The sequence below is a fragment of the Rhinoderma darwinii genome, chromosome 3 (assembly GCF_050947455.1).
Source record: "Rhinoderma darwinii isolate aRhiDar2 chromosome 3, aRhiDar2.hap1, whole genome shotgun sequence".
NCBI classification, from domain to species: domain Eukaryota; kingdom Metazoa; phylum Chordata; class Amphibia; order Anura; family Rhinodermatidae; genus Rhinoderma; species Rhinoderma darwinii.
This window is the reverse complement of record NC_134689.1, coordinates 326778909-326803339: the sequence shown is the minus strand read 5'-3', so window position 1 is coordinate 326803339 and position 24431 is coordinate 326778909. Positions and strand designations below refer to the sequence as shown.

The 24431-nt window shown below is 44.4% G+C and overlaps 1 protein-coding gene across 1 annotated transcript; it reads right to left on the bottom strand.

Annotated features, from left to right (window-relative positions):
* Positions 1-875: 875 nt before the first annotated feature.
* PDCD7 (programmed cell death 7) lies at positions 876-20515 on the bottom strand. Its single transcript, XM_075855286.1, has 5 exons — positions 18336-20515; positions 16206-16344; positions 15673-15909; positions 3311-3398; positions 876-1259 (listed from the first exon to the last, which is right to left on the bottom strand). The coding sequence occupies exons 1-5, from the start codon at positions 20478-20480 to the stop codon at positions 1133-1135; spliced, it is 2736 nt and encodes a 911-aa protein (XP_075711401.1). The 5' UTR covers positions 20481-20515; the 3' UTR covers positions 876-1132.
* Positions 20516-24431: the final 3916 nt, after the last annotated feature.

Below are 24431 nucleotides of genomic sequence, written 5' to 3'. Positions count from 1 at the left end.
AGTTACTATGGGAGTATGTGACAGCACAGCATGATCTCGCGAGACCACGCTGTGTTGGGAGTACAGCTAAACATGAATGAAGAGAAGTGTATGACGCGGATTGGTCAACGTCATACACTTCTCTTTACAACGCCCACTTGGTAAAAAGTTTAAAAAAAACGCCCAGTTTGTCATTAAGAAACTAATTAGTATAAATTTAAAATTGTTCATAACTTGTTAAAAAATTATCGCTTTTCAAAATACTATAAACCGGTGACAGAGCCTCTTTAAGAGATACCAGAAGGGAGGGGGTTGTGCACAGGAGAACAAGTTATATGGATAGGGAAGAGACGACCCAAGACAGAACCTGCAATGGGGAGTGGTTGGGGGGCAATTACACAGACTGTAGAGAGAGGAGAGCAAGTGAAGTGTAGATAAGAATGAGAGCACACATAGCAGGGTCTGCAGGGAGGAGGGGGGGGGGTGTTCACACACACAAAAAGCATGAGTGTCTGTGTTGGCGCAGGAGAGAGAAGATCACACGTGGGCTTTATAATCTTGTCTCTAGAAGGCGTAAGCAGGTTGCAAAATTTTATATCAGGGGGTCTGAAAATGAAGGAACAAATAAAGATTACAGCCTGAAACTTTTTTAAACTCCTGGAAACCACGAACATAAAAATCTATTTTGAATTTCAAAGATGTCTATAGCCTTAAAGCTTTAACCACACCAAGAATAAGAAGAATGGTGTCAGGTGCCAGGTATATGAAGATAAAACAAAGAACAGGAGGGACGATGACATTTTTCTTAACGTCAGTCTAAAAGACATGACCCCTCAGACACTTACTCTGAATTGTGAGAACTACTTGTGCACAGAGAAAAGCCACAAACACAAAGCCACTTTACAAACATGTTTTTCTCTGGTTTTATTTTGAAAAATAAATATTTCCATAATTCATTACATTCTATTTGCAAACTTACAAAGAAAAATAATAACATACAACCCTGCAATAGATTTCATTGGAGACATTCATTAGTCATTAGCAGTACGGTCGGAAAGATGCCACGTCCACTTGACAGGACGTATCCCGTATCATAGACGGTCTGATCACCCTCTTGCTTAGAGTCTTGTAGTGCATTACTTCCAAACATCAATCAATCTGATTGTTTCAAAGCTGTGGCCCAGGTGTCATTAGAGGGGAGAGTGGGAACAAGCCATCCACGGGGTATACTGCTGCCATCAGGATGGTCAGGTGGCACCAAGAATTGATCCCACTCATGTCTGAAAGAAGGAAAATGCAGCAAATTTTACTTCTGAACCAATGAACGCAAAACTATTTTAAATTTTTTAACTTTACCTACAGTACACTGTAAATATGTTAAATGAAGCAAAGTTCATCTGGTGCTAGCCACTCATAACGGCTTCATCCTAGGACTATAACCTGCACTAAGAAATTTTCAGTGACTACCGAGTCATAAAAAAATTAAATTAAAAAAAAATCTCACTCACGTACGTACACATTATATATATATATATATATATAAATTACACACACACACACACACACACACACACACACACACACACACACAGTTCAAAAGTTTGGGGTCACCCAGACAATTTTGTGTTTTCCATGAAAACTCACACTTATATTTATCAAATGAGTTGCAAAATGACTAGAAAATATAGTCAAGACATTGACAAGGTTAGAAATAATGATTTTTATTTGAAATAATTTTCTCCTTCAAACTTTGCTTTCGTCAAAGAATGCTCCATTTGCAGCAATTACAGCATTGCAGACCTTTGGCATTCTAGCTGTTAATTTGCTGAGGTAATCGGTAGAAATCTCACCCCATGCTTCCAGAAGCCCCTCCCACAAGTTGGGTTGGCTTGATGGGCACTTCTTGCGTACCATACGGTCAAGCTGCTCCCACAACAACTCTATGGGGTTGAGATCTGGTGACTGCGCTGGCCACTCCATTACAGATCGAATACCAGCTGCCTGCTTCTTCCCTAAATAGTTCTTGCATAATTTGGAGGTGTGCTTTGGGTCATTGTCCTGTTGTAGGATGAAATTGGCTCCAATCAAGCGCTGTCCACAGGGAATGGCATGGCGTTGCAAAATGGAGTGATAGCCTTCCTTATTCAAAATCCCTTTTACCTTGTACAAATCTCCCACTTTACCAGCACCAAAGCAACCCCAGACCATCACATTACCTCCACCATGCTTGACAGATGGTGTCAGGCACTCTTCCAGCATCTTTTCAGTTGTTCTGCGTCTCACAAATGTTCTTCTGTGTGATCCAAACACCTCAAACTTCGATTCGTCTGTCCATAACACTTTTTTCCAATCTTCCTCTGTCCAATGTCTGTGTGCTTTTGCCCATATTAATCTTTTCCTTTTATTAGCCAGTCTCAGATATGGCTTTTTCTTTGCCACTCTGCCCTGAAGGCCAGCATCCCAGAGTCGCCTCTTCAATGTAGACGTTGACACTGGCGTTTTGCGGGTACTATTTAATGAAGCTGCCAGTTGAGGACCTGTGATGCGTCTATTTCTCAAACTAGAGACTCTAATGTACTTGTCTTGTTGCTCAGTTGTGCAGCGGGGCCTCCCACTTCTCTTTCTACTCTGGTTAGAGCCTGTTTGTTCTGTCCTCTGAAGGGAGTAGTACACACCGTTGTAGGAAATCTTCAGTTTCTTGACAATTTCTCGCATGGAATAGCCTTCATTTCTAAGAACAGGAATAGACTGTCGAGTTTCACAGGAAAGTTCTCTTTTTCTAGCCATTTTGAGAGTTTAATCGAACCCACAAATGTAATGCTCCAGATTCTCAACTAGCTCAAAGGAAGGTCAGTTTTATAGCTCCTCTAAACAGCAAAACTGTTTACAGCGGTGCTAACATAATTGCACAAGGGTTTTCAAGTGTTTTCTAATCATCCATTAGCCTTCTAACACAGTTAGCAAACACAATGTACCATTAGAACACTGGAGTGATGGTTGCTGGAAATGGGCCTCTATACACCTATGTAGATATTGCATTAAAAACCAGACGTTTGCAGCTAGAATAGTCATTTAGCACATTAACAATGTATAGAGTGTATTTCTGATTAATTGAATGTTATCTTCATTGAAAAAACTGTGCTTTTCTTTCAAAAATAAGGACATTTCTAAGTGACCCTAAACTTTTGACCGGTAGTGTATAAATAAAATAAAATCCATTTTTCCAGCCATAAGGCCACAAACTATATTATTGGTAGGGTTCTCTACTATTACAAATGATTATATGATGGGTTATTAGGAGTATTGTGCTAAATCTAAAATCAAGACTCACCGAATCTGGACCAGGGACACCACCGAGTGCTCAGCTTGCAGATAGAACTGGCGAAATGGCTGAAGAGGGTGCAGACCGGGTAGAGGTTCTAGGATGAAGGTAGACATGAGAACATGTTAACAAGTGTAAAATGGTTTCAGTACAAAAAAAAACAGCCAATAAAATCTAGCCATGTATATGGTATTTGTGATCACTAGAGACCATTTGTACATTTAGCTTAGAGGGGACATGACTATTGCTAGGAAAGTATCATCATTATCCTACACTAGAATGCCTTTTTGATAGTAAATCCAACAATTTTATCCTCCCTTGCTGATCTTTTGTGGACTATACAAATTCTAATCGATGAATACTTCAATAAAAACCAGACTTAGGTCAAACTTAAATGGACACTAACTTTTCACACAACTTGTGCTAATCTAATATCATACCGAAATAAATAAAATGAAAATTATATATTATATATATATATATATATATAGTTATTTTGCAATTTACTTTCTTCAAATGTTTGTTTTATCCTTGCAAAGTCTGTATAAAGCTACTGCCACTAGGTGTCTCCCTTCTGTAATCTGCTGTCCACCCCCAGCTGTCAACCAAAATCCATCTCTAGTTACATAGAAGAGGAGACAGACAGCAGGTAGTTGGGGGGGGGGGGGGGGGGAATGGGGGGAATCTCTCTGCTAAAGCTCCCTGTACTCATAGCCTGCCGACTCCACAAACAGCCAGTTCATGGCTCCTAGGACACATGTAAGTTCTCTTCTTAGTGCTGCTCCCTCATGTAATCCTTGCAGTAGCCGCTGGTGTCTCTGTCTGCCTTTATTAGCGATGTTCCATTTTAGCAAGCCAGCGTTCTTGTTTCCTGGTCTATTTCATACATAGCTTCATCTTTCTCTCCAGTATATCATTCTTCTAAATTGCTTTACCACCATTTCTCTATTGCCTGCGATGTCCCTGCATTTCTCTGGCTTCATGTGCACGTTGCCTTATGCTGTCTAGTGTTTGCTGCAAGTATCTCTCAATAATAACTAAAAAGCTGCATGTCAGCACCAGCGCTGGGTTCTCACATTGTGCTAAAATGCATAACATTTTTGTGAAATTGTGGAAAAATTGGTGCGATTTTGCCACAACTCAGCACAAACTGCATTTTTACCACAATGTGAGAACACAGAATTAACGCTGACATGCAGCTTTTTAGTTATATTTGCAGCAAACATTAGACAGCATAAGGTAACGCACACATGAAAATGCAGGGACATCGGGTGGAATAGAGAAATGGTGGTAAAGCCAATTAGACGTACGATACTCGAGGAGGGTATGTATGAAATAGATCATGAAACAAGAACGCTGGCTTGCTGAAATGGAAAATAGTTATAACAAAGCAAACAGACACAAGCAGCTACTGCAAGGATTATGAGAGAGCAGCACTAAGAAGAGAACTTACAAGTGTCCCAGGAGCCATGAGCTGGCTGTTTATTTATAGAGATTAGGGATGGGCGATTTTGGCAAAAAAAGTAAAGTCTACATTTTTTTCAACCCTATTGCCGATTTGAATCTCGATTTTCTGATTACTGTTAAAGGGGTTGTCTGGGGACCAAAAATTGCTTTGCATTCATATTTTTATGTACGAAGTACAGTAAAAAATAGTGTAGTACCGTGTTAGCCAGAGACAATATGAAATGTTAAATACCTATTATACTTTTGTCTTTTTTGACACAAAAGTATTTAACATTTCATATTTTTATGTAAAAAGTCACTTACAAATATACTTTAATTAAAAATTCGGTACAAAATGGTGCCGTTCAAACCCGGTGAACTGTTCCCGTTAGTCCTAGAGCTTTCCTAATATTGATGACGCGCCAAAACACGGCCCCACGTGAGGGCTTGCTTCCGGTTTGGTTCGTGTTGGCATATTATCAATGGCAGGACCGCAAGGGGCTGTCACACTGCCTATTGCTGGAGTCCCCGAGGAGATCATCATTTAGAACTTTGCTCGGGGTTCCAGCACTTCTCCCGACATTTGGTCAGTGAATTCAGGGGTTTCCTATAGCTGGACAGTGACAGCAATGCTGGAGTGCCCGGGCAGAGCATCAGCTCATGCTCTGTTCGGGTCTCCACCGATAGGAAACCCCTGAAGTCGCTGTCCATATATGGACAGTGACGTCAACATCAGTACAGGAGTCCCCAGGCAGAGCATCAGCTGATGCTCTGCTCAGGTACTCCACTACTGCTGCCGACATCACTGTCCATATACGGACAGTGACTTCAGGGGTTTCCTATCGGTGGAGACCCGAACAGAGCATCGCCTAATGCTCTGCCTGGGGAGTCCAGCACCACTGCCGACGTCACTGTCCATATACGGACAGTAATGTCGGCAGCAGTACCGGAGTCCCCAGGCAGAGCATCAGATGATGCACTGCTCGGGAACTCCAGCTATAGGAAACCCCTGAAGTCACTGACCAAATGTCAGGAGCAGTGCTGGAGTCCCGAGCAAAGCGCTAGCTGATGCTCTGCTCGGCAGTGTACAGCCTCTTGCGGTCATGCCATTGATAACACGCCGAAACGAACAGCACAGGAAGCAAGCCCTCAGTCACGTGGGGCCGTGTCGGTACGTCATCAATATTAGAAAAGTTCCAGGTTTTCCGGGAACAGATCACCGGGTTTAAACAGCACCATTTAGTACCGAATTCTTAATTAAAGTATATTAGCAAGTGACTTCTTTCTACATAAAAATATGAACGCAAAGCAATTTTTGGTCCCCGGATAACCCCTTTAAATAAAACAAAAAAATAAAAAAAAATTACCAAGAGATAATTTTATTACTATAATAATTGTACATAACTGCACAACTTTTAACCTCTGCAAATACTTTATCATAAATATTATTGGAAAACACCTATATAAATGGATTATAACTTCTGTGTTCCACGGCAGGGAACAGGAGTCTAAAATCAATGATGCGCTGCGTGCACTAACATACCTCTCTGCCCGTCACCAACTCAGCCGGTCTCCGACATTGCAGACGAGAGCTGTGTAAATTGCAGCAGGGCCAGGCAGATGGCGCCGAGCGAGCACTCTGGGGCGAGATCACATTATAGGGTCTGATGTGTGACCAGGACCCCGTCAGCACCAGCACCACAATGGGGTTTTATTTTCCTGACTATAAGGCCCCCATGCACACGACCGTAAAAACTCCCGTAATTACGGGCCCATAGACTTCTATTAGCCACGGGTACCTCCCCGTATGCTTACGGGAAGGTGCCCGTGCCGTTGAAAAAGATAGAACATGTCCTATGTCAGGCCGTAATTACGGCACGGACAGCCCATAGAAGTCTATGGGGCTCCCGTAATTACGGGCGACTACGTGTGTGCACCCGTAATTACGGGAGCGTTGCTAGGCGACGTCAGTAAATAGTCACTGTCCAGGGTGCTGAAAGAGTTAAACGATTGGCAGTGACTGTTTCAGCACCCTGGACAGTGGCTACCGATCACAATATAGATAAAGCTGTAAAAACAAAAAAAAAAAAAAAAAAAAAAAAGGACGTTCATACTTACCCAGAACTCCCTGGTTCTTCCTCCAGTCCGGCCTCCTGGGATGACGTTACAGCCCATGTGAAAGCTGCAGCCACAGGGCAATCACTGGCTGCAGCGGTCACATGGACTGCCGCGTCATCCAGGGAGGTCGGACTGGATGTCAAGAGAGGGACGCGTCACCATGACAACGGCCGGGTAAGTATGAATTTCTTTTACTTTTATTACCGAAAGGGCTGTCCCTTCTCTCTATCCTGCACTGATAGAGAGAAGGGCTGCCGATTAGTGCAGTGCAATTTTGCAGCCAAAAACGTGCCCGTAAATACGGGTGGAATACGGGTGACCAAGGACCCGTATTTACGCCAGGACAAAAATACGGTCGTGTGCCTGGGGCCTAAGACAGTTTTTAGCAGGAATAAATCTTATAGTCGGCGCCGGGTCCCCTGACCACTTCTTACTTAACCCCTTCCCGACCCGTGATGTGTCGGCACATCATGGAGCGGGGAGGGGATGATGTATGGAGCAGGCTCACGTGCTGAGCCCGCACCATACACTGCAGGTGTCGGCTTCTGACACGCTGCTCTAATGGCCAGGAACAGCGATGGCGCGGTTCCTGGCAGTTTAACTAGATAAATGCCACGGTCAATAGAGACCGCGGCATTTATAGTGGTTTTCCCAAGGAGGACATTTATGACATATCCACAGGGTCCCCTAGAGTCTTCCGGCCACTTCCTGGTTGCATGATCTAGCTACGGAAACAGCGTAGCTCGCTGAGCTACGCAGTTTCTGTAACACCCATAGAATTGAATAGTAGTTACGGAAACCGCATAGCATACCATGCTGCTTCTGTAAGTGCCATTCACTACTATGGGAGTTACGGAAATAGCGTAGGTCAGTGAGCTACATAACTCATCCATCTATTGCAGTGTGTTGTACCAGCGATCTAACAATCGCTGGTTCAAGTCCCCTAGGGGAACTGATAAAATGTGTACAAAAAAAAAAAAAAAAAAAAACGTAAACATTTTTTAAAACTTAAAAGAAACCCTTTTCCCATTTTCCCCAAGCACAATGTAAAAAAAAAAAAAAAAAGGAATAAAAAAAAATTGGTTTCGCTGCGTCCGTAAAAGTCAGAAACTATTACAATTAGCATTATTTGACACACAGTGAACGGCATAAATAATAAAAAAAAAAAATTTAAAACCCCAGAATCGTTCTTTTGGTCACCATAGCGTTAAAAATAAAATAAAAAAAAAGTGCTACAAAAAATAAATAAATCGTATTTATAAAAAAAAACGGTGCTAATAAAAACAGCTCGTCCCGCAGAAAATAAGCCCTCACACTGCTCAAACAATGGAAAAATATAAAGTTATGGCTCTGTGGTGAAACTGAACAAAATTTTTATTTTTTTTAACCAATAGTTTTTTCTTTGTAAAAGAAGTGAAATATGATTTTTTTCCTATTTTCTGTCGTCTAAAACCTGTGTACATCTTATAGTCAGGTGCGTCTTATAGTCCAAAAAATACGGTAAATGACATTAAGGCCTGATTCACACGACCGTGAAAGACTGTCCGTGTGTCAGCTGGATTTCCCAGCCCAAACACGGTACATTTAAAAACGGGAATTCTGGCATCAGTCATTTAGGCTGCAGTGACAAGACAGTGAAAAAAAAAGGCCATTAACCCCTTCCCTCTTTGGCCACTTTTGACCTTCCTGACAGAGCCTCATTTTTCAAATCTGCCATCTTTCACTTTATGTGGTAATAACTTCGGAATGCTTTTACCTATCCAAGCGATTCTGAGACTATTTTCCCACGACACATTGGACTTTATGTTACTGCCAAAATTTGCTCGATACATTCAGTATTTAATTGTGAAAAACACCAAAATTTAGCAAAAAATTTCAAAAATTTGCATTTTTCTAAATTTAAATGTATTTTCTTGAGTACGGAAATACCCCATATGTGGTCAAACTGCTGTTTGGACACACGGCAAGGATCAGAATAGAAGGAGCGCCATTTGGCTTTTGGAGTATAGATTTTGCTAGATTGATTTCTTGGCACCATGTTGCTTTTGCAAAGACCCTGTGGAAACCCCCCAGAAGTTACCCAATTTTGGAAATTACACCCCTCAAGGTATCCACCTAGGGGTGTAGCGAGCATGCTAACCCCGCAGGTGTTTTGTAGAAATTAGTGTGCTCTTGATGTTGTAGAGTGAAAATTGGAATTTTTCCATATATATGCCAATATGTGGTGCCCAGCTTCTGCCACCATGTACAGACAGCTCTCTAATTATTATGCTGTATTTCCGGGTTTTAGAATCACCCTACATGTGCAATCTTTTGCATGGACATTTGACCAGGCTCAGGAGTAGTTGAGGCCTAACGTGGCGACTTACAAAGTATTGGTTCACAATTACAGGGCTCCGATGTGAAATAATAAAAGAAAAACCCTGAGAAGTGAACCCATTTTGGAAAGTACACCCCTTAAAGAGGCTCTGTCACCAGATTATAAATGCCCTATTTCCTATATAATCTGATCGGTGCTGTAATGCAGATAACAGTGGTTTTTATTTTTAAAAACGATAATTTTTGGACAAGTTCAGAGCAATTTTAGATTTATGCCAATTAGTTTCTTAAATTGCTCAAAAATTAACGTTTTTCAAAATAAAAACCACTGCTGTGATCTACATTACAGCGCCGATCAGATTATGTAGGAGATAGGGCACTTATCTGGTGACAGAGCCTCTTTAAGGCATTTATTAAGGGGTGTTGTAAAGGTGTTGTAAAGGATCTGCCAGACACAGCTTCTGTGTCAACGCCCGTGGGTAATCAGTCTGCACCTGCTTCTAAATCAGAGAGTGACACGATCTTCTACCAGTCAGGCTGGGAGGCTGAGGAGTGGGAGAGCCTATCACAGCCTGGCCAGACGGAGCTAGCATCCGCCCTCTGTCTATTTATACCTGCATTTCCTGCTCCTCCTTTTTCTGCTCCATTCTTTTCTGTTTCCTGGCTCTGCTGCTCCTGCTATGTTTATTGACCTTGCTTAATTTTTGACCCTGGCTTTACGGACTACGCTCCTGCTCTGCGATTTGTACCTCGTGCACTCCTGGTTTGACTCGACTCGTTCACTACCCTTGTTGCTCACTGTGTTGCCGTGGGCAACTGCCCCATTTCCCTTAGCTTCTGTGTACCCTTGTCTGTTTGTCTGTCGTGCACTTATTGAGCGTAGGGACCGTCGCCCAGGACGGGCCGTTTCAAGTAGGCAGGGACTGAGTGGAGGGGAGATTAGGGCTCACCTGTCTGTCTCCCTACCCCGTCATTACAGATGTAGTGAGCATTTTCACCCCACAGGTCTTTTTCATAAATGATTGCGCTGCGGATGGTGCAAAGTAAAAAAAAAAATTTTCCCTAGCTATGCCATTTTAGTGGCAAATAGGTCATGCCCAGCTTGTGCCACACACCCAAAAATTGTTAAAAGGGTTTTCCCAGGTATGGAGACGCCATATATGTGGAAGTATACTGCTGTTTGGGCACACTGTAGGGCTCAGATGGGTGGGAGCGCCATTTGACTTTTGGAGCGTGGATTTTGCTTGGTGGTAGTTTTGTTTGGAGTTTTACTGGTATTTCAGTTTATAATGTGGGGGCACATGTCAGCTGTGCAAATGACATCAGGGGCATAGTCAGGTGGTATAATAATGGGGTAAAATAATCCATAGATGTGTGTTACTCTGTGGAGCAATCCTTTCTGTACAGGCCAGTGTCGCACTGATAAATTATGTCCTTTTTATCCCCCTTTTGGTCCACACTCCGCACCTTTGCAGTTTGGGGAATTTTGTTGTGAAGTGTTGTCCTGGTATAATACGGGCACTCTCGATTCCAGCAGATATGTTTAGGCCCTCCCCTTCCTGGTTCCCTAATTTTAGGGCCTTGATAAATCGCCTCTTGAAACAGAAGAAATGTTCCCCTTGGGACTGCATATTTTTTTTTATTTCCTGACTTGGAGCCTTAACTAATTTTTTCATAGACGTAGTGGTATGAGGGCTGTTTTTTTGCGGGACGAGCAGTAGTTATTATTGGTACCATTTCGGGGTACAAGCGACTTTTTGATCACTTTTCATCCTTTTTTTTTTTTTTTTGAGAGGCAAGGTTGACCAAAAAAACAGCGATTCTGCCATAGTTTTCTTTTTTTACAGCGGTCACCATGTGTTATAAATTACACGTTAACTATATTCTGCGGGTCAGTACGATTCCGGCGATACCTAATTTATAGCACTTTTTTATGTTTTACAACTTTTTGCGCAATAAAATTACTTTTGTAAAAAGAATGTCTTTTTTCTGTCGCCAAGTTGTGAGAACCATAACTTTTTAATTTTTTCGTCGACGGAGCTGTATGAGGGCTTTTTTTTTGCGAGACGAGCTATAGTTTTTATAGGTACCATTTTAAATTTTTGTAGGGCAAAGTGACCAAAAAAAACTGAAATTCTGGCATTGTTTAAGGTTTTACACCATTCACTGCGTGGAATGAATATTATATTTTTTATAGTTCAGGCCGTTGCGGCGATACCAAATATGTATCGTTTATTTTTTTCAATAAAAGGACAGGATAAGACATAAGGGAGCGATAGTGTTTTATTTTATTACTTAAAAACTTTTTTTTTTCACTTTTCTTTAGTCCCACTAGGGGACTTGAAGGTCTCACTGGCAGCAAGCCGATTAGGCTTTGGCTCCGGGCGGGGCCTTATCGGCTTCCATAATGGCAGAGCAGGAGGCCATTGTTAGGCCATCTGTTGCCATAGCAGCATTCGGCAGTCCTGCGATTGCAGGGCAGAGAGGTGCCGATCTGCTGCCAACCACTAAGATGCAGCGATCGCAGGGATTGGAGCTAGCACCAGTTCCTGACGTTACAGTTGGACGTCAGCTGCAACATACAGCCGACATCCACCGCTGATAACGCTGGCTCATCTCTTGCTGACGGCTAGGGAAGCCTTTTAGGCCCCGCCTCTGGGCAGGGCCTGGAAGGTTTCCATACTAGGCAGACTGGGGGGCCACTGTTATGCCTCCGGCTGCCGTTGAAGCCACCGGCACCCCGGCAATTTTATTGCTGGGTTGCCAATGAGCTGAGTTAATAACACCTTAAATGCAGCGATCGCTTTTGACCGCTGCATTTAAGGGGTTAATGGCGGGGATCGAAGATAACTTCAGTCCCCGCCATTACAGCAGGATGTCAGCTGTAAGATACATCCGGGGATGATGGCACAGACTCAGCTTCTGAGCCGGTGCACTCTGTTGTAAATATACGACAATTTGCGGGAAGCACTGGCTTTCCATGACGTATACTTATGACAAATGTCGGGAAGGGGTTAAAAACTTGTCAATTGTCAGTTTTTCATGTCCATTTTTCATCAGTCTCTCCAAATGGATTTCCTTTGTCACGGTTTTTTGCCCCAAGACGCTGTCTACAAGAGGGGGGGGGGGGGGTGCAATCTGCTAAGGAGGGTGGTGGCGCTATCTACAGCATAGTGGTGGTGCTATCTACAAGGAGGGGTAGTATATGCAGGGCGGTGTGGCTATATATACACTAGGAGTTTCTGCTTCCCCACGGACCTGCTGTTCCTTACTGGATCATTTTGTTTACTACGGAACAGAAGTTCCGTAGGGAAGCAGAGACAGACCGGGTGAAGCTTCTCAGACGGGGCAGATCAGGCAGTGACGAGTCGGAGCTTCCTCTTCCTGCACAGCGCCACTAAAGAATCGATTCAACGATTGTTAAAAAAACAGAATTGTCAGAGGCCTTGAGGGCGAATTAATTAGATTAATCGCCCAGTCCTACTACATACAGTACTATGCAAAAGTTCTAGGCAGTTGTGGAAAAATGCTGCAAAGTAAGAATTCTTTAAAAAATAGAAGTGTAAACAGGCAGATACTTATCAACCATGCAATACCATCAGGGAGGCATCTGATTGGCTGTAAATCTATTCTGCAGGAGGACAACGACCCCAAACATACAGCCAATGTCATTAAGAACTATCTTCAGCGTAAAGAAGAACATGGAGTCCTGGAAGTGATAATATGGCCCCCACAGAGCCCTGATCTCAACATCATTGAGTCTGTCTGGGAATACATCGAGACAGAAGGATTTGAGGACGCCTTCATCTACAGTATATCTGTGGTTAGTTCTCCAAGATGTTTGGAACAACCTCCCTGCCAAGTTCCTTCAAAAAATGTGTGCAAGTGTACCTGGAAGAATTGATGCTGTTTTGAAGGCAAAGGGCGGCCACACAAAATATGGATCAGATTTCTCGGCTGTTTATTCACTTTGTACTTTGTTATTTGATAAAAAAAATATATATATATTTTTATAGGAATTCTTACTTTGCAGCATATTTTTTTTACAACTGCCCAAAACTTTTGCACGGTACTGTATTTAGTTACACATCACGAGAGCCAGTCTATTGGTTTATTATCACCCGTGCTCCCAATGGACTCGCAAGGCATGCTGGGAAGTGTGGGCAGGAAGTCCCCTTGTACCCTCCATAGTGGGGGGCGCATCACTGACATGTAGATCTGCCAGTACAGAACAGAAAATAGAGCGGCAGCTGAAACGGGGAATATGAGGTCAAAAGAATCTGAAAGCAATCAAATGTGGGTGGAATCGTCATAACATGATTAGGGACGGAGAATGACAAAAATGTACGTCTTGATGAAAACTCAAGTGCGCTTTAAATAAACTACTGTAATCATTCATTATGGAGCCTGAAAGACTTCCTTATGAATCATTTCTCAGCTGTACTCTCCGCTATGCGGCATACTGAATATATACAGTCCATGATTCTGTAACAGAAGACATGACCCACTGGTAAGTAAACCACATTCCTCGCACTTGTTGACATCCTATATATTCCTATGTACCCCTGTACTTCAGGGCCCAGCTACCAGGAAAATGGATCTTCCTATATTATAATCCCAGCACTTGATCACGGATTACATTGCAAACACCAGTTTACTTCACTATATAATGAACGTTATCCTGACAGTAAAGTAAGCAGCACAAAGTTCCGTTTAAAGATCGGATATCAGTGTAAGACAAATGCAGCTATAGGTCAAATACTGGTTTGCTGCAATGCAACAAGTTAACTTAAAACAAAAACTTCTGCCTATACTTCCCTGGAATGGCCAGTTTTTTGACAAATGCATACATCTTCAGTGCTTATATCAAAACCATTACTTTTCAAGACTCTCCACCATGAATGTAAAACATTTTTTAATCTACAGCGCAGTCCAACCACCCCAGCACTGAAAACTAAACGTGGACAAATCGGATTTTGTGGTCAAGCAGATATAGGTGTAAGCCTACATTTACATGGAACTAATATCTATGACAGGGGTCTCAAACTCGGCCGGGTAAATGGGCCGCATATAGAAAAAAAAAATGTGAAGTTGACGGGCCGCATTACTTTCAAATTTGATACAAAACAAAATTATTGTTAATCAATAAGTTATTTGAACTTCTATAATAATACTACATTACTATAATAATAATACTACTACACTACTATAACAGTGCTACATTACTATAATAATACTAAGTTACTATAATACTACATCACTATAACAATAATACTACACTACTATAACCGTGCTACATTACTATAATAATACTAAGTTACTATAATACTACATCACTATAACAATAATACTACATTACTATAATAATACTACTACACTACTATAACAGTGCTACATTACTATAATACTACAATACTATAATACTACAATACTACAATAATACTACATCACTATAACAATAATACTACATTACTATAACAGTGCTACATTACTATAATAATACTAAGTTACTATAATACTACATCACTATAACAATAATACTACATTACTATAATAATACTACTACACTACTATAACAGTGCTACATTACTATAATACTACAATAATACTACATCACTATAATAATAATAATAATACTACTACACTACTATAACAGTGCTACAATACAATAATAATACTACATCACTATAACAATAATACTACATTACTATAATAATAGCGCTAGGTTTAAACTTAACGGAAATTTGCAAGATTTCTCCACGTGCTTATTTCAACAATCCAGTTTAAATGCAGTCCGGTGGCTCAGTTGGCAGACACACAAATGTCAAGATTGGGAAGACCCTTTTTAGATAGTGCCAGAGCCCTCTGCAGATGCTGCCACAGCGCCGCCCTCTGCAGATAGCTCCATTGGGGCTCCCTCTAGGAGTGGAATCGCCAGCCAGAGCGTTGCCTCTGCTGGAGGAGCCCCTGACGTCACTGTCCATAACCAGTGACGTCAAGGGAACCTCCTGGGGCAACCTCAGAGCCGGTGTCCCAGAGCGCAGCACTAGTATAGGCTCTGCTCCGGAACTCTGGGGAAGCCACTGACATCAGTGTCCATATATGAACAGTGATGTCAGGGGCTTGCCCAGAGCTGGAGTCCCGGAGCAGAGCCCTAGTAGCGCGCCTACTGTGACTCCAGCTGTGTTCCTGACATCACTGTCCAGCTCTGTAGAAGCCCTAGACATTGCGGTCCATATGCTAGCGCTCTGCCCAGGACTCCGCTCTGGGGAAGACCCTGACAACACTGTCCATATATAGACAGCGAGGTCAGGGAATTCCACAGAGTCCCAGGGCAGAGCCTTTACTAGCGGCTCTGTGTCCTGCGGGCCGCAGATGACAGCCTCAGGGGCCACATGCGGCCCACGAGCCGCGTGCTTGAGACCCCTGATCTATGAGGTGGATGCGCTCATTAAAAGAATACATCTTAAGACCAAACTGTCACAAACCTGTGTCGCCAAACAATATGGAGTCTAATTCTCGCTGCTTCTGCAATGTTTTCTCCTTTTCCTTTTTCAGTCTCTTATCCTTTTCTCTCTGCCGCTCCTCCTCTTGCTCTCCCTCCAGTATGACCCTCAGGGTCTTCTCTTCTGCATCATATAATGCACTACGCTTGTGCACCATTGATCGAAGCCTTATTATGTGATTTGTGAATGTTTCATCAGCAGACGGTGGTGGACAGACGCCTGAAAACAAAACAGGTTAATGATTGGTTGTAATAAAAGATTCTCACAGGCAAACACAGCACTTGATCTAAGAGTTACCCAATGTAATCATCATATTGAATATTTAAAAGGTATTTCCATCAGCTTCACTTGCACCAATAAATTACAATAGATTCCTATAATTCACAAAGAGGGAGTATCATTTGTAAGAATCACAAGACCTGGATCCCTGAGAAGTAATATCGTCAGATAAAATCCATTGTTACTATATCTTAATAAAGTAATACCTGGAAGAAGGTAAATAACTCATCTCGTACCTTTTCTTCCAGCAGCTTCTTTTCTCAGCTTCCGCAGTTTCTCCAAAGACTTTAAAACATCCAGCATTTTTTTCACATCATTTTGCTTCTTCCTCACCTCCCCAAGCACACTGTCAGCGGTAGCTTTAAGCTCTCGCTCCTGTAAAAGGCCAGAACATGATTAAGACACTAAAATCAATTGTGGGAAGTTTGAAGGAACATTTCAGTGAACACGAGCGGTAGATTTTCCTGTCAGTATAATACATGCGCCACTTGTGGAAAGAGCAAAAGGGACCATAGTAATGCGCAAAGGTGAATATTGACCACTCTCTTCTTCCATAGAATACATGCCATGTGAATGGGCATGTAAAGGGTAGCAATTTGAGGGATAGATACGTAGTAGGGTATTGCGTAACATACAATTCCCTAATAGACAAACTTAGGCCTCATTCACACGGCAGGGTTTCCCGGCCGGGTGCCGGCCGTTCATAAATCGGCCGGCACCCGGCTGCATTAGGAATGATAGACCCCTAATGGGGCTATTCACACGACCGATTTTTTGACGGCCGGAAAATCCGGCCGTCAAAAAATAGGACATGCTCTATCTTTGCCCGGGCACCCGGCTCCCATACAAGTCTATGGGGCCGGGTATTACACGGCCATCACCGGAATGTGTTCCGAGTGATGGCCGGGTTTCCCGGCGCTTGCGCTCTATCTCCTCCTCCTCACAGCGCAGAGTGCATGTGAGGAGGAGGAGTTGATGCCATTCTGACGAATGGCATCGCTGTACACTGTGCTGCAGGGCCGGGGTGTACAGCAGGTGGAAGGGAGCGCTGCGCTGGCTCCCTTCCCCTGCTTGTTAAAAGCACCCTGGCTCGGCGACACCTTCGATGGCGCCGCTAGTAGTAGTAGCAGCAGCTGCTGCGGCTGCTGCTACTGTAGCGACGCCACTATAGCAGAGCAGGGAGGTATCTCCCCGCTCTACTATGTGCTAGCCGCACTTTAGCTCCTTGAAGGAGCGGAATCCCCGTGTTTTCGGGGATTCCGCTCCTGGACAGAGCGCTTGATGTCTCTGTCCATATCTGGGCAGTGACATCAGGGGAAACTCCTGAAGCGGAATCCCCGAACACATGGGGATTCCCCTTCAGGAGCTGCCGCTGATGTCACTGTCCGGATCTGCCCGGCCCGGCACGGATGCATAACTTTATGCAAACCGGCCGGGCAAAATGGCAGATTTTACCGGCCGACACTCGGGCTCGGGAACGACCCGGTCGTGTGAATCCCGCCTTAGAAAACATCCCAAAACAGGAAAATATCCTCAAACCGTTCCTGGATTATGTGAATGAAAATAAAATTCTGTGGCTTCAGCTGTGATAGAAAAAAACCCTGTTTCCAGTAACGGTCCATTTACATGTTGCGGTTGAGGTGTGGTAAGAACTGCATTAAAAAAAACGGATACATTTTTCTTTGCGGTTGATGTAAAAAACGCAAGCACATTGAAAAACACAACAAATCACAGTAGAAAAGCAAGCGTTTTTTTCTCTCAACGCAGTTCAAACCGCGCCTCAATGTGTGAATGGGCCCTAAACCAGATACTGAAACGGTTCGTACTTTTAGTTCATTCACATCTGCGTCGGAGGTTCAGTTAGGGGCCTCCGTCGAACATCTGGCAGATTACCGGAAACAATAGTGCAGCATGCTGCGCTATTTCCTCCAGTAAAACCACGGACACCCAAACGGAACCCATTAAAGTAAATGGGTTCCGTCGGCCGTGGTGGTATCCGTGGTGCAACAGAACCGTCACTTCCGGTTTTCCCTTGTTCTGCTCCTCTGATGGAGCAGAACAACAGAAACCCACAATGCAGGTGTGTACATAGCCTTAGGCCATGCTCACATCGGTGTCTGAGGCTCCCTTAGAAGCCGGTCACAGATTCCATTGTTTCTGCCTGACAAAAAAGCGCAGCAAAAGCGACAGACACAATGACGGCACACCCACAGAACCTATTAAAAGTAATGGGTTCCACCGGGAGCCATGTGTGTCCGACATGCGACAGATCCAGCGATTCTGTTTTTCTGTTCCCATCAAGAAACAGACTAATGGAAAATCTAGCGCAGATGTAAACAGAGCCTTAGCAAGAGATTGACACTCACCCGTTTCTTCTCCTCTACCTTCTGGATACACTGCATTCTCCACAAGTCAATGCCGGCCTCCCTCTCCGCAGAACGCTCTGTTGCTGCCTTTTCTTCCTCCTCTTCTGCTATTCTCCTGCGCTGCCAGCGAAGCCTTTTCCTGCGCACTCCATCCAGTTTCCTCTTTACACCCTGGATATATCCAGGCTTCTCCAGCTCCTTCATTCTTCTCTCTAGATCTACCCGTACATCAGCTGCTTTTTTATAATCACATGTCCATGGTTCTCCTTCCTTGTTACTGTCTTCCAAGGCCTGGCACAAGGAATCTAGTTGTGACACCAATCGAAGGGCACCATATATCAGCCCACGTGCGTCTGCTATCGAGTAGGCCTGAACTGCATCAGTCTTGGATGGAGGTTTCTTTCTTCGACATGATAAAAAGCTGGAAAGCCACTGCACAAAGACCTCTTTATCTGCAGGCCCACCTTTATCTATATCAGATTTCCTATCTAAATGCATGAAGTGGTCCTCAATGTGAGTGGTGGGAGTAGGCTGGGAAAAAAATGGGCTACCATGATGCAGCAACAAGTTTGGGTCTCCTCGTCCATCTGGCACCTCATTATGAAGAAAAGGAGAATCAACTTCAAAACATCTACCACCAGACATTCTCGTAGGCATAATAGGATCCAGATCTGGTCTTCTATCTTGGTGTATGATAGACTGCTGCTGGCTGAGAAGATGGTGTGGATGATTTCCCAGTCTCTGGAGCCTGGAGACCTCCAAATCACCCTCCTCATGAGATCCACTAAAAACAGGACCTACCGGCGAGTGGAGAGCGTATGAAGGATTGGAGAGACTTCCATGAAGAGGAGGTAAATGATAGTGGCCTTGTTGTGGGTCATTAATATAAGGAGTGTTTTGTGTGTGTGCGGGCTGTAATTGTGGAGAGTATTGCTGGAGGACTGGAGATGGTGCCCTGTAGCTGAACGTCTCAGGTACTGCTGGGGTGTTCAGATTATATATCCCGGCCTGGGAATCTGCACAAGACATACCACGTTGGGCCCCTTCATCTAGGTATGTGTGTTGCAGATTACTTCTGTTGTGGGGGAAGTCATGATGGAAACCTGCAGGCTGGGGGCCACTAAGAGGACCACTTGATCGGGAATCACATTGCTTTGCCATACCAGAGTACGGAGATATTGCTGGATTAGGACCTGTAGAACTGCTCGGACCACCGTGATGGAATAAGTCGGGCTGATAAGCGCCATGCTCACTCCTAGGCGGTGGCATTTCTGAGTACATAGCGTCACTGGATATATTGTGAACCCCTTCACGGTCCTGTATACTAGACTGTCGCTCTCCTGACTGGTAGTATATATTTTTGTGGACCCCTTCACGGTCCTGTATACTAGACTGTCGCTCTCCTGACTGGTAGTATATATTTTCGTTGACCCCTTCACGGTCCTGTATACTAGACTGTCGCTCTCCTGACTGGTAGTATATATTTTCGTGGCTGTTTCGCCGCTGAGCCACGTCTTGACTTTCTCTTCTGTGGTCAGATACATTCTCTCGAGAACTTCCCTGATGAGACATAGCAGAGGTCTCAGCTCTATCAGCAGGTCTCATTTGATGGGGTCTCCCTTGGAAGGCGGCCTCTGGAGTCTGAGCACGAAGCGACTGTGGAGTGGCATTATATTGTATCGCACCCTGTAGTAGCTCGGGTGCCCTTTGCTGTGAAGTGTCTGGGAGGGAGCCATCGTTCCGTATAATGGCTGGCTGCATAGGACCATGGTGAGGTATGCCAGGCCTCGTACCTCCATGTGGGAATAGTTGTGGCCGCAGAGGTCCATGCTGCGATATACCCCGGGGACCTCCACGTTGTTGCGGCTCATGACCGTGATACCCATGCTGTGTAAAATCTAAGTGGCCGTCCCTCTGCTCGGAGCCATCCTGTGGCAAAAAGCCAGGCCGCCCGACTTCATGAGGCGACCTAGTCTCCCAGCGTCCTGTCAGCACTGCGCCGCCGTCCGGATAGAATACACGGGGGAGCGCCCCTCTATGCTGCGGCACCTCATGACTGAACCTCGGTTGTAGCGGCAGCGGGTGGTTAGCAAAGCTGGGTCTATCCCGCGTCCCATTTTCTGCCGGCCGCTGCCTTCTCTCCATGACAACAAGGAAGTGAGCGAAACCAAGTACATCCGAAGCCTTAAGGGGATTTGCAATAGCGACACCTTCCGGATAGGAGGAAACATCACCAGCGGCTCGTGTTACTGCGAGCGAATAGCGATGCATTGTGTGACCACCAGTGTTGCATTCCCGGTGACTCTACTGTAATCTTAAAATGTGCTTTACCTGCTTCATACTGCATAATATTAACTCACTTTTATTCCTTATTTTACTCAACGTGGGTGAAAGAACAGGTAGCATCAATACCAGGCCTGGTGCACATCCTGAACTAAGACCGATCTTACTTCTAGGGGAGAATATTTCAATACATTGATGTATGGAAGCACAGAGAGCCTACAGCGCTGCAGTATGTAGCCAGGAAAAGCACCTGGGCCCTGGTAAGGACAGATTCACACAGAGCAGAAACGCTGCGGACTTGTGCATGTTAAGTCTGCAGCGGATTACAGGGCCAGCCATGTTATATGACATTTAAACAAAGCCCATCTACATGCTGCAAAGTTTATCCACAGAAATTGACCTGCGGAGTGTATTTTAGAATCCTCAGCATGTCAATGTTCACCTCTTTTAAATGTAGAGGGGTGACGTCCGCAGCATGCAGTGTGCCGGGAATTCGCTGTAAAATCTGAAGGTGGATATTTCTGCCACTTGCTGATTTACCCAGAAACACTTTGGTCTAAGGAAACGCTCTTTAATTCATCAATTAATCTCATAGGCTAAAACTAAATGAAAAGCAGCTTCACACTAAGGGCTCATGCACACAGCCGCGTTTTTCGTCAGTGTGCTATCCGGATTTTTTTGCACATCTACCCCTTCATTTCTATGGGCTATGCACACATCACGTTTTTTTACAGATCCATTGTTCAGTTTTGCAAATTATAGATCACGTCCTATCCTTGTCCATTTTTATAGACCTATGCCACCATTCAAGTTAATTGGTCTCCGAAACTAATAGGCAGCACATGTAAGATAGGAAATCCGATCACATGACTTACCTAAGACCTTATGCACATTTCCATCACCGTTTTTCACGGATCTGTGTGTCCGTGATTGGATGAGTGTTGTTCCCGTGTGTACACTTCCGTGTTTCCGTTTCCGAGTGCCGCGCATGGTAATCACTGTCCAGCGGTAGTCACTGTCCAGGGTGCTGAAAGAGTTAAGTGCTGGATAGAGAGAAGGGGCTGCACTGATCGGCAGTTATTCTTTCCCTGGACAGTGAGTACCATGAGCAGCGCTCACAATATAGAGTTCTAAAGTTTCCTACAAAACCCCTACCCCCAAAAAAATAAGTTCATACTTACCCAGAACTCCCTGCTTCTTCCTCCAGTCTGGCCTCATGGGATGACGTTTCATCCCATGTGACCGCTGCAGCCAATCACAGGCTTCAGCAGTCACATGGACTTCCGCGTCATCCAGGGAGGTCAGTCACCAAGACAACGGCCGGGGTACGTATGAACTGGTTTTTTTTTCTATCGCTGCCAATGCTCTGCCCGAAAGGGCTGCCCCTTCTCTCTATCCATCACTGATAGAGAGAAGGGGCTGCCGATTAGTGGAGTGCAATGTCTCTTCTGTACTTCTGCCCGCCCGTTGCTAGGCAACGGCTTCGTCACACACGGATGCCTTCCGTGTGCCTTCAGGTTTTTTGAAGGACCCATAGACTTGTATGGGCCCCACGGTCACGGAGTCTCGGACTAAAGTAGGACATGCTCTACTTTTGTCGGAACGGAACAACGGGACCGTCAAAAAAACTGAAATGTGCATGGCCCCATTGAAATGAATGGGTCAGGGTGCTAGCTGTAAACAAACGGCTAACACCCTGAAGGAAAAAACGGAAGTGGGCATGAGACCAAAGGGTGTTGACTGCGTAATACGGATGACACCCAGAAACATTGTTGTAATATAGAAACATACGGAATGGTTGCGGAAGCAACACAGAGCCTTTATGGACCCAAATATGGACACTAGGATCTGTAGTTTGCGGCCCAATCAATGGCAACAGTCGTGTGCATAAAGCCTAAGGGATCATGAACACTTTCATGGAGCCTTTATTGCTCCTTTAGTAGGGAGCCATGCAACCTCTGTGTGTACGAAGATATTCTTCCCTAAAACCATTAAATAACCCCCCAGGTACATACAGAGTCTGATGTAGTGCACCACGAATAAACTCAGAGGCATACGAGAATAAAGCAGAGGGCTCGTGCCCTATTACACATCCACACAAAACAGATGCTTTGTTTACACTGGGTTGGGGCACTCCATCTGGGGTTCCAGCAAGCTTTCCAATACTTTTGAAGGCAAGCACAGCACAGTCTGCAGCGCCATTCTTGCCCTCAAAAATACTGGAGCTCAAGTTTTTCCTTTTGTAGTTTATCTTTACTAACGTAGGGGTTTATTAATCTTAAAGTGTAGCTAAACATTTGACAATCTTATGACACGTCATAGTGACACGTCAGAAGTTTGGATTGGTGGGGGTCCGAGCACTGAGACCCCCACCAACCGCTAGAATGAAGCCGCTGAAGCGTTCGTGTGAGTGCTAAGACGCTTCGTGTCTGTTCGGCTATTTCCGGAAATAAATGTATCGGTGTACGGACCCATTAGAAAGTCTATGCGCCCGTACTCTGATACATCGGCTTTCCGGAAAAAGCCGAACAGACACGAAGCGGCTGAGCGCTCACACGAGCATTTCCGCTGCTTCATTCTAGAGATTGGCAGGGGTCTCAGTGCTCGGACCCCCACCAATCCAAACTTCTGACATGTCACTATGACATGTCAGAAGTTGGTCAAACGTTTAGCTACACTTTTATTTATTTCTCTGAGACAGGCGGGAATTAACTGGCAGAGTTTTCCAGAATTTATTCAGTTTAATGGGCTCTGCTTTACTGCCCTTCACTTCCTTAGGGAAGACTGGCCCCAGGGATTTTCTGTTACCAGCCTTACCGGGCATATTGAATAACCAGGCCGCTCGTCTATACTGCACAGAGGGCTGCTATTGTCACTCTTCAATTACTGCGCCGTGCAATACATTCATGCACATTTACCCCCCCCCCCCACCCCTTTATTTTTCTTTCTCTTTTCACTTTCCCTCTTCCCCAAGAGGATATACAACAAGCGGAGGAGAGGTGGTTAGCGTTTACTACAGCACAGCTACCAACCGACCACAAGAGGAGCGCGCCTTCTGGCCAAGTGCCTGTAATAGTTCCGACATATACATGCAAATCTCCACTCCTTCTGTTCATCACAGCTCTTTAGACAGGAGATCAAATGACCAGAGCACAACATCTACTATCCACCGCCACACTATACACTTGTTCATGGAGACCCCACACTGTTATTATTTTGTCAGGTATATAAATGAAAACATACCAACAATAAAATATACAATTGGAGCGCTCTAACCCATCTGATGTTTGCGCAGAGATTGATTTCCTTCACTGGAGAGGCGCTTGTGTCCCTGCTGAGAACAATTTTCTTATTTCTTTCTCTTTTTCATTCCTTTTTAGCCTGGCAGATTGCCTAGGTTGAAGGCAAATTGAGGGTGGGAGAAGGGGAGCCAATTTACCACTTCTTTCCACACGTACGCTGATCTCCAAGTGGCAGCAAACAAATGTCAGCAAAGTATAATAGTGGTCAGTGGGGTCGTTCAGGGAACACCCCCCCCCACCCCAACAGGCTCAACAGTATACAGCAGACAAGCAAAACACTAGTGGTCAGCTGTACACAGCAAGTGATCCTTACATTGGTGGTCAGTGCTGCAGCTCGGGGCTTCTCCCAGTCATTTAGTCAAAGCACACGGTGCATACAGCGTTGCATATCCCGCCGACAGCTACGGAGTTCACTTCGGGTCAGACGAGGGAGGGGAGCGCGGCACATGCGTCCTACCCCCAATCAAAAGAACTTTGTTTTTTCGTCAACAAAGCCATATGAGGGCCTGTT

Coding starts and splice junctions, on each gene's coding strand:
- PDCD7 (XM_075855286.1), bottom strand. CDS start 20,480: ATGGAGAGAAGGCAGCGGCCGGCAGAAAATGGGACGCGGGATAGACCC. Junction 15,910..16,205: donor AGAAGCTGCTGGAAGAAAAG/GTACGAGATGAG, acceptor TTTTGTTTTCAG/GCGTCTGTCCACCACCGTCT. Junction 3,399..15,672: donor CATATTGTTTGGCGACACAG/GTTTGTGACAGT, acceptor CCTTCATCCTAG/AACCTCTACCCGGTCTGCAC.